Source organism: Miniopterus natalensis, chromosome 3, assembly GCF_054644295.1.
Source record: "Miniopterus natalensis isolate mMinNat1 chromosome 3, mMinNat1.hap1, whole genome shotgun sequence".
In the NCBI taxonomy this organism is placed as follows: Eukaryota; Metazoa; Chordata; class Mammalia; order Chiroptera; family Miniopteridae; genus Miniopterus; species Miniopterus natalensis.
The window spans coordinates 61,555,503-61,571,503 of record NC_142083.1 but is presented as its reverse complement, the minus strand read 5'-3'; the positions used below and the strand labels follow the sequence as shown (position 1 = coordinate 61,571,503).

At 35.3% G+C, this 16,001-nt stretch overlaps 1 protein-coding gene across 5 annotated transcripts in view; it reads right to left on the bottom strand.

Moving 5' to 3' along the window:
• APC (APC regulator of Wnt signaling pathway) overlaps positions 1 to 16,001 on the bottom strand; it is a 112,197-nt gene that overhangs the window by 8,613 nt on the left and 87,583 nt on the right. For 2 of the 5 annotated variants that reach the window (XM_016224911.2, XM_016224913.2), the window contains 8 exons: positions 15,151 to 15,249; positions 12,200 to 12,578; positions 10,386 to 10,481; positions 9,064 to 9,117; positions 5,374 to 5,513; positions 4,744 to 4,821; positions 4,352 to 4,468; positions 157 to 371 (listed from right to left, as the gene is read on the bottom strand). In XM_016224911.2, coding sequence (XP_016080397.1) covers positions 157 to 371; positions 4,352 to 4,468; positions 4,744 to 4,821; positions 5,374 to 5,513; positions 9,064 to 9,117; positions 10,386 to 10,481; positions 12,200 to 12,578; positions 15,151 to 15,249 — 1,178 coding nt within the window. The remainder of the gene's footprint in view (positions 1 to 156; positions 372 to 4,351; positions 4,469 to 4,743; positions 4,822 to 5,373; positions 5,514 to 9,063; positions 9,118 to 10,385; positions 10,482 to 12,199; positions 12,579 to 15,150; positions 15,250 to 16,001) is intronic. The other 3 variants (XM_016224914.2, XM_016224912.2, XM_016224915.2) reach the window with 3 other exon arrangements.

Here is a 16,001-nt window from a genome sequence, read left to right as displayed (position 1 = left end):
GAGTAAGTTAGAAATGAAGTTACTTTTTCACCACAATAAGTATAATTTGGCTTAGAACTTACATAATTACATAAAACAAATGGGTCTTTTTGAGGAAATGAATTCTACACTAATTTAATTCTATACCAATTAAAAGTAATGTAAAACTGTAATTACCTGTGGTCCTCATTTGTAGCTATCAAGCTGGACACATTCCGTAATATCCCACCTCCACTTTCAATAATGGCTAAAGTATTTGTCTGGCTCCGGTAAGTGAGGGTGCCAACCAAAAATGCAAGCGCACCATCTACAGCACATATATCAGCTTTATTTTCAGTGCAATGTGCTGACAAATTCCATAAGGCACTCAATACGCTTTTGAGAGTTGATTCCTATTAAGAAACAAATTATGTGTCATCTAATTAGAGTTGGAATTTGTCCCTCAAAACTTTGATGTTTACCTCTTTTAAGTAAATTATTTTCTCTTATCTCCTCTGCTGTTCAACCCTCACTGGTAAATTAGGAATTCCCCATTTAGAAAAACTTTCATAAAATAATGAACAGAAGGAACTTAAGTCACTGATATCCCCATAAAATAAGCAGAACATAGCATTAAACTAATAACCTTTTCTAAAATTTATTCTGTTTAGTTGGTACACACATATCTTACAAGAGCTTATATTAGAATATGGACAGAACTGATGTGCATGCTGAAAAGATAACTATTAGGAAAACAGAAACTACAAAAAAAACTCTGTATATTGATATGGAAAGATATCTAAGAAGTATTATTAAATGAAAAAAGCAAGCTGCAGAGCAGTATGTATAATATTCTATTTGTATAACACACACACAAAATATATCTATATGTAGTTGATTTAAAAGTAACAATACAACTTATTAAAAAGACAGTACACTGGAAAAACTCCAATTCTTAAAATTCCAAAAGAAACAAAGTAATTACAAAACCAGAACTCCCTGGTTTACAATATCATAGTAAACTATCAAACTATAACTACACAGAAATACTCTGTATACACAATTAAGGATATTTGGTTAAAACCTGCCATGATCCTGATCTGGTCTTTCCTTTTACTACAAATAAATCAAGGAATAAACACCCATTAGAAATCTACTCTGGGGCTATCACAATTAGAGGTACTCCAGAGGATACAAACATAGCAAACCCATACCTGCTTAAAGGTGCTAACAATTTACTTTGGGGGGAAAAAAGATGCAAAACAGTATTTCAATGAAACAAAGTGCTCTAAAGAAAAGATAGTTGCTACCTAAATTTAATCAAATAAAATACTTCATGGAGGAGAGCAGCTCAGTAAAAGATCTGTACACTCAGAGACAACTTCTCCTGGCAGGGTAAAAGTAGAATGAGGAAAGGCATGGAAATGGGAATCTGCAAGGGAGAACTAAAGAACAGAAAGAAGACAGAGAGGAGATCAAAGTCCATTCTGCAGAGTAGTGGGAATTAAGGTCAGAGAGGTCAAAGGTCTTGAAAGTCACAGCAAACATTTTGGGCCCAATCTAATAAATAGCCACTGTATTCTCTTCATCAGGACATTAAGTGAATGAAACAATCTAGGAACAGGTTTAGATACTATTTATGAGAAAGCAAGGAAGAAGTGCTTTCACCAATCAAGATGTGAGACGGGTAAGAACTCAATTTTATGTCTGCCATAAAGATGGGACAAAGTAGCCTGAGAAGAGAACAGCGAGAGTTTAGAGGAGTGAGCTTTAAAATTGCAGCTGGCCCAGAGGGAGAGCTGAAGGTAGGAAAATAGAAGTTGCTCTCTATAAGACTACATATTGAGGGATAAGAGTTTTGTTTCAAAGAAGCTTTAGAGTTAGAATTAGAGGAAACAAGAAATGGTTAGAGGCTGAAAGTATATGTGGCAAAAACAAAGGGAGGAGTTTCAATAAGGTGTGTGATCAAGAAGTATCAAATATACGTGTAGGTAGAAATAAAAATCCAAGTCAATGCATAAATCTAGATTTTGTTAGAAGCAAGATTAGGAGCGACTGAAGATTTACTAGTTAAGAAACGGAGCAAGTGACTTGCTCAGGATCTTGGTTGTTAAAGGAAAAAAGAGAAACTGCAGGAATGAGAAGTAACCAATTTTTTTTTTTAATTTCCAAAAAATAGGGTTTCCTATGGATAGTTGAAACATAAAAGGCTTTCTTCTCTCTATCCAGTAGAGAAGATATAAAAGACAGTAAGAGACTAATATCTTTGAGTGAACAGCAACACTTAGGGCACAGACTGCAGGTGAAGGAAAAGTTCTATTGTGTAGAAGAGAAAGAGCCAGCTGAATGAAGTTAAAATGATGAAATATATGGGAAATATGAAAGGTAGTTCTGATTCTCTTGGTCATTAGTAAATGAAATTGAGGAAAAGATGATGAATTGAGAAGGAGAATATTCATAGTGACTGTTGCACTGAATGTAGAAAAAGAGGGAACAAATCAATTTTAATACTGCTAACCAGCAGGCCCAAACCAGAATTGGGTATTATGAACTTCTGATGGGCTAGTTTTTCCAAGATTGGACTTGCAATTAAAATTTATGTATGAATTTAGGGAGAAATTATCTTTAAATACTACTCTTCCTTTATAAGAAGAGAGTATATCTTTCCATTTCTTATTGTATTTTATGTTCCCCAGAAGGATTTTAAAAAAATCTAGCTTTCTTGGTTTGTAGCAATCAGTTTGTATGTAGATCTCTAAGGTCCCTGAGATTATATAATAAAGTCATGAACTATTCAACAGCAGTGAAAGTTCCCATAATACAGACAAACCATTAAATCTTTCTGACAATATGCAGGGTTGATTCATGAGAAGTCTTAAAATGTGCACAGTACTAATTTTTTTATGTAACTTTTTTGAGGTGTAACTAGAGAACAAAAAACTGCAAACATTTCAAGTGTGCAATGTGATCATTTTTGATGTATGTGTATACTATGAGACCATCACTCCAATCAAGATAACATTTATTGCATCCCTCCACATTTTCTAGTAGCTCCTTGTAATCTACCCCAACCCCAGGGAACTCCTGATCTGTTTTCTGTCATTACAGATTATGTAGTTCAGTAGTTCAGATTATGCAAGCTTCAGTAGTTCATTCTTTTTATAGCTGAATAGTATTCCATTTTGGATATTCCACAATATGTTTACCCATTCACTTGTTGATGGACATGAGAGTTATTTCTAGTTTTTGGCTACTACAAATAATATTGCCGTGAATATCTGTGTATAAGTCTGTGTGTGACTGAAAATTTTCGTTCCTCTTGGGTAAATAAGCAGTAAAATGTCTGTGTTGTAATGTAGGTGTATAAAGTGGTTATTCTACTTTACATTCCTACCAGGAGTGCATGAGAATTCTGGCTATTCAAAACCCTTGACAACACTTGGTCAATCTTTAAATTTTAACTAACATACTATGTGTAATAGTATCTCATTGTCGTTTTAATTTATATTTTTCCCTGATGACTATAATGTTGTTGAACATATTTTCAAGTGCTTATTGGTCATTCAGCTATCTTCTTTTCTGCAGCATCAGTACAAGTGTTCTGCCAATTCAGTAGTGTTTTAAAGGTATCATTATGTAGACCCTAAGAATATCTGAACATTATCTTTATAACCAGTTGTTTAAATATATTTATTTCTGATAATTTTTCAGCTGATTAGATGTTCCAGGTAAAAAATAATATAATTTAGCAAAAATACATAAATACACAAACAATAAAAAACAAAACTTTTTGCCGTATCTGAAAAGAAAATTTTAAAGAAAAAATGTAGGCCGTGATTCTAGGAGGACTGGTTGGGTGAAAAGAAGCCTGGATTAGTTAAGAAAACTTGTTTAGTCCCTCTCAAATTTCAAGTTTAAAATTAAAAGAAAACAAAAAAGAAGCTTATTCTGAAAAAGATATCCCACCTGGATATATTTCCTTTTATAAACAAATTTTTATTTGGGGATTCCTCACTCTTGAGTCCAATCACATTTTGCTAAGCTGACCATGAAAATTTGAGGACTCTGGAGGATTGAGATTTTTAAGAGCATAGAGGCAACACTTATACCAGTGATTATGAGCTAGGGGTAATTCTGTCCCTCCTCCCTCCTGGAGGACATATGGTAATATCTGGAGACAATTTTTACTGTCATGACTGAGAGGAGGGTGTACTGACATCTAGTGAACAAAGGCTAGGAATACTGCTAAACTTTAGGACTTTGGGGTAGTCTAGAGTAAGGATTGGTGAGATAAATAGGCCAGGAATTAGGGAATCTCAGTGGTGGAAGAGGGTGGCAAAAAAGTATCTAAAGATGAAATCCATATTATAGTACTAAATGTTTTCAAAGGTACCTTTTTAACTTCCAAAGCACATTCCATCAATGCTTTCACACTTCCAACTTCACGCAACGTCTTTTTACTATTTACATCTGCTCTCCAAGACAAATTCCTCAAAACACTCGCAATAACCTGCAAATGAATCGATTTTAGAATATTTGTATTAAAATTATTTATACTAGTTACATTTTTTGCTTTTAATGCCAGAGGTAAAAGTAGAAATCTATTAAGAAATTCCCCCTAAATGCTAATACAGTGCCAAAAGGAATTCCTACAATATAATTATTTTCCTTTATTCTGGTGTTAATGTAACCAATACTAAATACTGAGTCACAGCTTAAATTAATCTAAATCAGGATATTCACCAGCTGATATCCTAGAAAAATATTTAAAATTCTAAGCAGTACCTGCTGTAAGTCCTCACTTTCAGATTTTAGTTGGGCCACCAGTGCTCTCATGCAGCCTTTCATAGAGCATAGTGTAGCCTGTAAAAATTAGATATGGAACAGAGGGTCAGTAACAAGGCAACCTGAAGTTATGCTTCATTTCTGACTACTAAACTTCAAATACAGTTTTAATAGTCCCATTTTAATTATAGCTAATATTTTATTCATTAAAAGATTTAGAATCAGATTACATAAATGAAAGACAAATACTCTCCTAATCCTTTGCTATCTATGCTTCTCTTGGCAAACTGTAAAAATAAAGTGAATAAATGATAAGAAATGAGAAGCAAAGGGCTTTAAGGTAAAGTCTCTTATTTGGATGCAACCAATAGAGTGTAACACCTGGACTGGTCATCAGGATTTTCAGATGTTTTGCGATTACCTCAATCCACTACTGAGCTCTATCTTTTGCTTTTGTTTAATTGCAGTGTAACCAATGAATAAGGATGTACAGTGGGGTGTGAAGTACAGGTTTTCATTAGTCAGTGTTTAATGATAGTGACAAAAAGAAAATCAGTGAAAAGTAGTTTGTAGGAAAGTAAACTAACTCATACCTGAGATGTCTTAAGAAATGGATCTTATAAAACATACCTTGTTGGCTACATCTCCAAAAGTCAAGTTTGTCAAAGCCATTCCAGCATATCGTCTTAATGTAATACTGTAGTGGTCATTAGTAAGCCCATACATTTCACAGTCCACTTGCAATAATTCTGCAATGGCCTGTAGTCCCCCTAATTTAAAAAGGGCAAGAGGAAAAAGACAATAATCTAAAATAAAACAAACTGGTACCAAGTTTATAACTTAAATATTAGGGGGGAAAAATCTCAAGAATGAGAATACATGGTTTAAATGTCTTTAGAATTACAAGCTACAAAAACTGTTATAGAACTTTTGTGTAATACATTTACAAAGTACAGCTGACAACTATTCCATTTTCTGCCAGTTTCTCCACCCTCCAGCCCTTGCCTTGCTGAGTGAAATGAGCATTACACTCTATTTACTACACACACACTGTTGTCAATGATGGAGAAGGCTATTTTTTAACACTAGGCCTTTCTGAATGTAAGCAGAAAAGGTAACTTATTTTTAGTGGTAGGACTTTACACTCTTTATTGTTGCACACTGTGGCCTAATTACTTTAATATTTTTTACCTGCTGAATAATTATCCTTAGGAATACTGAAAGTTATAAATCAAACTGTGCATGAAGCAAAGTTGTTATTTTTTAACGAAAATTACCTGTTCAACTTGCTACTAAGTTCTATAAAACTACTTAATGTTTTAAAAAAATTTACTTTTCTTTGATACTCAGCTGGGTGTCAAATACCAAGTATACTAGGATTTAGTATTTTCTTTCCCTTGATTCCCACCACTGGGTATGCTCAACAATGCCCACAGTGGTCAACACTAGGAAGGCAAGGAGGAAAATGATGAGAAAGGGAAAAACATAAAGGAAAGGCTAGTAAAAACAAAACAAATAAAAGGCAAAGCAAATGGTGAGGGAGTTAACAAAAATAAAAACGCATATGGAGGCTATTCAAAATATTATTCATTGACAATATTAATTGTTGTGGGAATGAGAATATTGTTTTGTCACAGAGCAGTAGCTTAGACAAAAAAAAAAAGGAGAATGAATATAAACAGACAATTCTTGGATAGTATAAGTCTAAAGAGTCAGTTCATTAATCTGAGAGAACCTGTACATTGAATATTTTTGCAAATAATCTAGAAGGGTCAGTATATAGAGGAATCTGCAAAACAGGCAAAGTTCTACCTTGGGTCAAGAATTCCAGGCCAGGGGATTTCAGTATAGGAAGATTCACACAAATTTTTATGATTAGCAGAAATAACAGATGAGTTTGAATGTAGATAAGTGAAAATTAATTTGGTTAAGGAAAATCCAAATCACATTTGGGAGTATCTTCCTCCAACTACCCATAATGATGGAAAAGAATACAGCAGTGAACAAAATGCAGCCACTGTCTTTATGGAGCTTATAGATTAGAGCAATGACAGACAATGAACAACTAATTAAATTGTACTGGACTGTGTGAGTACAGGGCAAGAAAACAGGTGGATTTGACCTAGACTGGAGGGATCAAGAAAAAGGCTGAGGAAATAATGTTTAAGTTGAGACTTAAATGATGGAGTATCTAAAAAGGTGGGGCAGGAATAACAAAGCATTGTAGGCAGATGAAATAGCATGTGCAAGGGCCCTTGAGTCTGAAATAGATAGCATCAAGGTTACAAGATGAGGCTACAAAAATGGGTAGAGGCCAGATCATGCAAAACTCTATGTGCCACACTAAGGATTTTAGGCAGGGGAAGGAATAATTTTATATGTGTTCTAAATAGTCTTATGGTTGCAGGGTGTAGAATGGGTTATGACTGGAAGTTGGGAGACAAGTAAAACAAAGTACTGCAAAATAGAAGAGAGAATGGTGGCTTGAACTGGGGATGAAAAGAAGAGCAGCGATTTGAGATATATTTAAGAAGCAGAATTAAAGTATCCAGTTACTAGATATAGAATATAAAGCTATCCTTATGTCTTCTAAAATTCTGGCTTGAGCAACTGGGTTGATTGAAATGCCATTTTCTGAGAAAAGAAACTGTGGGAGGGATAGAGATATGGGGATGGAGTAGATAAAAATTTCAGTTGTGACAGCTGAGTTAGAAATGTCTGTAAAATCATTCACGTACAGTTGCCAGGTGAGCAGTTTGATAATATATTTAAAACTCAGGAGAAAGAACTTGGATTAAGATGCAAATTTGAAAAATACTGTAACTGAAGTGGAGAATATTGCCTAGGGAGACAGGAGAGGAAGAGAGCCTTGGATAGAGGTCCAAGGAATTCCACCATGTGATGCTTGGATAAAGAAGGAGCCAGTAAAAGAACTTAGAGTTTTGACCCAGGAAACTGACCTTGGGGGGTGAGGGTGGGGCCACTGTTGACCTCAAGACAGTGGTGCTGTGTACTAATGAGACCACCAGTATTATAAAGCAGGATACCAATACTGAAACAAAACATACTATGTTATGTGCCTACATAAAATCCTGCCTGGTGTAGCAATAACTGTGATAAAGATTCCAAGAAGGCACTAAATAAGCAGAGTTGAGGAAGTACTCTTGTATGAAAAACTGAAACTCTTAGGATTTGATTCTGGGGGGAAAAATTAAAGAAGGATATGGCCATTGTGAACAAAACCATTAAGAACATGGCTAATGAAAAAAGAACATTCAATAGAATTTAGGATATCAGATAAAAGAGAGAGCCCTTTATGTTTTCAGGCAAACAGAAAACATAATGGAAATTCATGATTGTTAGAATAAAAAATAGAATGCCCTGAGAAACATCAGAATGTTTCAAATTAATGCAAAAATACTGAGCATGTCCTTCCATATTTTTCTTAGTGCCTATGTTAGGAAATAGGAGTCCAGATGGAGCAAATAGTACCCAATATGGTATCTGATAACATTATAGATAGTAGAGGACCAACAGATTCCAGGGCATTCAACAGAATCTTTAATTTAAAAAGATAATAGAAAGATGATATACTTTTTGAAGTGTGCGTGTGTATATAAACTTGGTTTAGATAGTCACTATTAGCATGAAATGCCTCATTCTAAAATAAACATTAGGGGCCCAACATCAATACTCTCTAGATTGGTGTTTCACAAAATTTCCTGATCAGAAGAATTACCTGAGTCACTTATTAAATATGATTCCTAGGTCCCTCCCTCTGGAGATTCTGTTTTACTAAGCCTGCTTGCTACAGGGCCAGAGAACCTACATGGTTTGACAAGTACCTCTAGTGATCATTATGGTCTGGTTTCGGAAACATTAATGCAAATTAAACCATGAATTCCTTGGAAGTTAGGACATCTTAATCTTTTTTATATCTAGTACCTAGCCAACTTTCTGGCACAGAAATAAGAATTAATAAATTAGTAAATACATCACTAATGTTATAGCCTAAAACTTGTAGTACTAATAGGTGCAAAGTTATGTGACCCTGGTAGCTGTAGAATCTTCTTGTATGGACAAATGACAGTCCCAGATGACTGGGTTTAGGAATTTCCCTTCACCTACTGAGGACTTTTCCCCTCCTTATCCCTCACAGTCAGATCCTTTATGCTACCTTATTCTATTTCTCCACAATCCACAAACCTTGATCCTTCTTTTGTTCCAGTGCAAATTCGGAGGCTAGGAATGAGAAGAAGGTAATCCTCTGTGGCTATGTCCCCAGCAGTCACACCCCCAGAGGCCCATCCTGCTCCTCACCTGAAAGCCCCTGCCCTAGCTCCTGTGATGAAATGCCCCGGGTAGCCTTCCTACCTGAAGAAGGAAGAGGAACAAATACTGAGTCTACGTTTTACTTGAAATTCAGATGATTAATGTGTCAGTCCTAGTCTAGTCCATTGGAACACAGGGACATTTATAGAAAAATCTTTGCGTTAGCTTAAACTTGGATTAATTTTCCTGTTTATTCATTACTTTTATCCCCTTCCATTACTAGTATTAAAAAACCCCACCCAAACATAACACTTTCACACATGTTGAGACTGTACTGAGGAGGGGAGAACGCATAAGATTATTCTCAGTTCCACAGGAGGCTGAGGGAGGTGGTGGGGGAAGGAAGAGATTCAGGTGGGTCAACTGCTGGGGCCTCTGGGAAGAAAAGCATGGCTGGAGAGCAGGCCCGAAATCAGAAGTACATAGCCTCCTGAAGTAATGACTCTGAAGGAGACAACATTCATTTTGGCTGTTCGGGTTCTTTGTTTTAAGTCTCATGACTTTGTCACTTTCAAGATAAATGATGAATGATAATGACAAGGGTGACAGGAAAACAAAGTGGGGACTGGAATGCAATGTAACATAAATAGCACAAAAAGCAAGGGCACAGCTACACTAAGATGGGAACTCAGTGTATGGTCTTGCTTGTGGCACCACTGGAGAGATCCAGTTCACATGCGATGGCTCAGCAAGATGCAATTTATAAATATCACATGTGCAAAATGAACCTAGAAATCAAAGAAAAACCGTTACATGAAAAATGGGGAGCACAAATGCAGGTTATATAAGGATCAGAGTGTGTGATAACACATACCTAAAGAGTAATCCTTCCAAAATTAATGGAATTAAATTAGAGCATAATGCTTTTCCATAGTAACCAGTTTCAAAGATACCATGCTGCTTATCATGAAAATCCAGTAAAGACTGATAACTACAGGAGATAAATGAGAATCTTCTGGTGTTGGTCAGAAGTGACTCAGTTCAGGAACAATGAAGTAGCTCTACATTTCAAAATAATTCAAATTACCCTCCCTGCCAACTGTCACACAGGGTCTACCTTGGTAATAGGGGCAAGGAGTGGCCCTATTTAGTAATTTTTCCAATCTATGATTGAGATTTTGAAAATCCAAGTTAGTTTAGGGTGGCAGTTTCTGTTATTTAGAACCTTTTCTCCTCTGGAAACCAGACTATAATCATTTGCTACAAGGAAGAAGCAGCTGGTAATAGATGTTAGTGGCCTTATATTGCATTTCAACAATGATGAAATCTTTAGTATTCTTCTATGGCATTAAGAAACATTTTTGTCTTACCAAGTTCATTCATTGCATGTCTATGCTCTTCATCAAATGAAAGTTTCATTAGAACACACACAGCAGGACAAATCTGATGTTCAACAGGAGCTGGCACTAAAAAATAAAATTGACATAAACCATAATGTTTTGTTTCCTCAAAAAAAAAAAAAATATATGTTTATTATATTTAAAAAAATACACAGGGCTCACTAACATATCCTAATGCACAGTTTAATGGATCAACAAACATTTGCTGAATAGATAAATATTACAAACATGTGAAAGAATATATGAGTAAAGGACTTTTCTTGGTTCTATAAAAATGTTTACCACTCATCTGCCCTTGACCAATTTTGTTAGAAGAACCTTGAAGATTTTTGCTATAACTCAATTTAAAATTGTTTACTATATGAAAGAATAAAAACATTTTGTATAAAACTGTTTAATTTTATTTATCATTTCTATTTAAACTACTGTCATAAGTGTGGGTTAGAAGCACACTGCTGCATACAAATGTAGTAGAGAAACCTAGTAGAGAAAGTTTACTTACTACATTGACAGATACTAGATAGAAAAAATTTAAAGAAAAGGTATCCAAGAAAATGTACCTCCACATTTAATACTATGCACAAGGTTTCAAAACTTGTTACCTGAAATAAAATTTAAAAAGCAAGTCTATTTTTCAGAAGTAATAATATTAATTCATTCTATTTAACTTTTTTGAGGTTATCAAGAGCACAAAATGCTAGTCATTACATAATTGTGAACAGCCAAAGAAAACAATCTGAAAAGACAATGTTCTCCCTGAAAGTATCTTATTAGTTTTCATCCCTAGGACAAATAGATATAAAGAATGATTCTTCCATTTTGTTGTTGTTGTTAAATTCTTGACATTTTTTAGATTTTAAGTAAATTCACCTTTATAACTAAGCTAAAAATAAAATCTGCTAAAGCTTCACAGGTCATGTTCTCGCCATCCCTCCCACGATCCAGCTTCTCAATTCAATAGATTGGTGCAACAGTCCTTTCTCTGTGTGTGTGTTCATATGAGGTGAAAGGAAGATCTTACCTTATATACTTACTGCTTTTGGTTCTTGCTACAGGAATGAAGTAAGTTATGTCCCCAAGGGTCCCAGCTCCCATGTTCCCTGCGCCTGAGGGAGAGGGGCTGGTGGCTAAGGGTCTCTCCCTGAACAAACAGCTGGGTGGCTGATCATCCCCAGTGATAGGGGCCCACTGCCTGGAGCAGGATGATGTAGTAGGAAGGAAACTGAGTTAAGAAGCAGAAGATCTGGCCTCTGTTCCTGGCTCCACCACTTACTAGCTTTGAGGTCACAGGCAAATCTTATAGAGATAATACCTTCCCTTACTACTTCACAAGGTTGTTGTGAGGATCAAATAACAACAGATATAACAGCTCTGTATCCACTGAATAGAGTGATATGCAAATGTAAAAGATAATGGCTTGGTCACTAATGGCTGAAAAAACCTAAGTAAAGTTACTTTTCTGAACTTCATCTATCAAATTAGAGAGATGGGCAACATAATTGCTCAAGTTCTTTCTAGATCTACTATGCTATGACTCTAAAAGTCTCTCTTGATTTCCTGTTCTTTTTTTGGCTGCATATTAGTGCATATAACATTTCCTTTGTTAATTTTTCTTAATTTTAGACTTAAAACAGACTTAAGCTTTAAACTGTTAGCAGTGGAGATGGCTAATATGCATTTCCCCTTCCTATTCATAAAGACAACATATTAAGATAGTTTTCTTTTTAAAAACTTTTACAGTTGTTTTGTAACATGCACTATGATGTACACTACAGGGAACATACTTGGATTTTTGTCCTGGTCCATGCCTTGTTCGTGGGCTTCCTGCCACTCCCAACAGGTTTCACAGTAAGCTCGTATCTGTTCCAAAAGATGAAGGACTCGGATTTCACGCCTGCCTCTCTTGTCATCAGGCTGTGAGTGAATGATGTTGTGGAGTGCTGCACTGGCCCTGGCCCGAGCCTCTTTACTGCCCCGGGAATTTCCCAACAACACAGAGTCTTTGTCATTGCCATGTAAAAGCTGGATGAGGAGAGGAAGACATCCAGACTGTCGCATGGATATACAGCTGTCTTGGGAGCTAGACATAGCTAGCAAAGTTCGTGACATATCATCCTTATCATGAGTACCAAGCATTGACAACAATGAATACACCATTTCCACCTGTGGGCCAAATGAGTTTAGAAACAAAATTATGACTTTAATATCCAAAAGCCAACACCAATGAAGCGATGAATGGGATATTTATTGTAACTCATTACAAAAAACAAAAACAAAAACCCCTTTCCAGGATGAAGCAATGAATATTTCAAAATTTATATAATCATCACCAATTTGTTTATATGAGTAAATAATAGCAGTGGGAGTATACAGTGCTGAAAGAGAAAGTGGTTCTTAAATACTTAAACTGCTGTTTATTTGGATCAGCTGGTCATAATTTATTGATTATAATGAACGAAAATCAACTAATTTCACCCACACAGTGAGGAATGTGGTCTATCTAAATTCTCTGGACAATTAAAAATTTTGTTTTATACTTCTTTTAATCTACAACTATAATTAATAAATTTAAAACATTTTAAAATCATTATCCAAGATTCTTATACGATTTTTTTTAAGCAACTGCTAAGCATCAATTAATCTCTGACAGTAAAGTCTACGGATTTACTTAGAAGCAGATTAGAAACAGGAAACAGTAATAGTACCCTGTTACCTTTTTTAATTTTTTAAATTCTCACCCAAGGATATGTTTTCCATTGATTTTAGAGAAAGAAAGGGGGGGTAGAGAGAAACATCGATCAGTTGCCTACCATATGCACCCTACCTGGGGATCGCATCCGCAACCTGGGTATATGCCCTGACTGGAAATTGAACCCGTCACCTTTTGGTATGTATAGGACAACGTTCCAACTGAGTCACACCAGGCAGGGCTGTACCCTGTTATCTTGGACTGTGATCAGCTTCATTTTAAAGCTCGAGGTTATTACAGAAAAGTAGAGGATATTACATAAAGAATGTGTCATGTGTATAAATCAGTGGTTCTTAACTTTTGGCAATGCCTTGGAGACATTTTTGGTTGTCACAACTACAGGAGAAAGTGCTATGGGTGTCTAGTGGGTACATGCCAGAGATGCTGCTAAACAGACTACAATGAAACAAAGAATTATCCAATTAATAGTGCTTAAGTTGGGAAAGTACTCTAAATGCATAAACACACACTAATTTTTTAAGATGTGAAAGTTTTAGGAAGGCAGTATAGAACTGTGGATAAACAGACTTTCAAATTCTGGCTTCATCACTTACAAGCAAGCTATGTGACACTGATTTCTCTGAGCCTGTTTTCTCAGTAGCAAAATGAAGAAATTAACCTAACAGGGTTTTCTCTGTGAAGATTAAACGAAGTAATACATATATAGGGTAGAAGCTGGCATTCAAAAGTGTAGGAAAGTCTTATATTATGCATAAATTACCTCAAAAGGAAAAGGTATTCTTGCTGCCAGTTTTCAGGCAACAGTAATGCTGAATCTCAAATATTTTTTAAATAGTAAATACTATGTATCGATGTTGGATAGATCTGGGGTTGAATTCCAATTTAATTACACAACAGCTGCCTGAATCATTTTTTTATCAGTTTTCTCATTTAAAAAAGAGAAACAATAATATCTCACAGGGTTCTTGAGATTAGAGATAACGTACATAGAACTCCTAGCACAGATACTAGCATTCCAGAGGTCCCAAGCAGTTGCTATTTTGAGTTACTAAAAGAATTAAGTCTTATATTAACAATATCATGGACTACTTTACAATTCATTTCTTAAGTCAACATTAGTTATTTCAGTAATGCTTTTCCTCAGAGCCATTATATTATTAAAATAAAGAAAGAGAATATAAAGTATGCTATGAAAATAATTAATGGAATTATTTAGATTTATTGAAAAATATATTGTTTAGTAATATTAGAATTTCATCCTTTGAAAATATAATATTAAAGTCTCTGGCTTTAAAACAATAATAAAATCATTTTCTTTTCAAATATACTATTCCAAGTCCAATGATACTTGCTAACATCTGAGAGACCCTACGAAAATTGACTTACCAGCACTGGATAACATTTAATTGCAATAATTTTCCCATCTACTTAAATAAATATTTGTTAAACACTCATTATGTGCAGGCTCTGTGCTAGATGCAGCACATGATACATAAAAGACCATCTCTGCTTTCCAGTTTCATGCAAACTAGTGATTCAAAGGAGGCAGAGAGACCACATGGGGAAGTGAGAGGACCATGGGAATCAGAAAATGTTTTGCAAAGAAGTAAAGTCTGCGTAGAGTTCTGAAGGCTGGCTGAGGTTCTGACAGCCATTTTGAGGAGGGGTAAAAAGTGGAGGTGTGTGTCACTGCAGGCAAGGCATGGAGGCAGAAAGTCACAGGGAGAGCTCGGGAAAGCAAGTCAGTGAGGCTGGGGCTTATGATACTTGCAGAGAAGTAGATAAGGATGGGGGGGATAAATGAGAAAAAAACACCAACTAGCTAATTTGGCACTTTTTATAATCCTTATTTTCCCTTTGTCTGTGCTTCTTTGTATAAAAAGTCATTTCTTTAACAGACTGTGTTGATGGGATGAGAATTCTCCTCTATGTAAAAGATGAAGAAGAATGTTTTTAGTGACTTATCTAATGAAAATTAGAGAAATATTCATAGTACTAGTGACCAGGCTTATAATTTTCTGTTACCTTGGTTCCCAGATGACTTGTTAGCTTCCGAGGAGCAGAGTGTGTGCTGCTAGAACTCAAAACACTGGCTGTTTCGTGATCCATTCGTGTAGTCGAACCCTACAAATTAAATTATACACAGTGTAATTTAGATTGTAGATAAATATAGCTAATTTCATGTTAAGGCACCCTGTAGGGTAGACAGCTAAATATACCATTAAAAGCGTGAACATTATAACTGCTCAAACCTAATGTTTTTACCTATAAAATTATTAAGTTTTAGAGAAAACTGAAGAAAAAGAGATTTGTTGCAAAAGACAGTTAAACTACACTACGGAAGTAACCAAACACTGAAATTCTAAGAGTAATATTTTTTCACAGATCCAAAGACATGCAACCACATTCAGTTAAATATGAATTGATAGAAAGCTTCACTGATTAATGAAATGCTCCAAATTGCCACAAAACTGATTGTGAATTTGGTATAGTGCAAGTTCTCTGGGAGCTCAAGGTATAGAGAGAACTGCTTCAAACTTCTACTGGAGAAAGACATGAAAAAATAAAGAACTGCAGTTTGATATGAAAGTTCTATCATAGATGGCTATATTAAATACTGAGGGAAAACAGGAAGAAACAACTAGCTGCTTAGAATCTATTAAAGGCTGCATAGAATGTAGCATTTAAGATAGGCCTTGAATCCTGGGGTAGGAGACTGATGGAAGAGCCTGTGTAAAGGTATAAATATGGAGAGAATGGAGTATTCCAGTTTACTATGGATAGAATACAAGGTGTGTGGCAGGAGATAGAGGTTGGATTAAATTATTAACAATTTCATATATCATTTTAAAGATGTTGCTTTCAAGGTATGGATG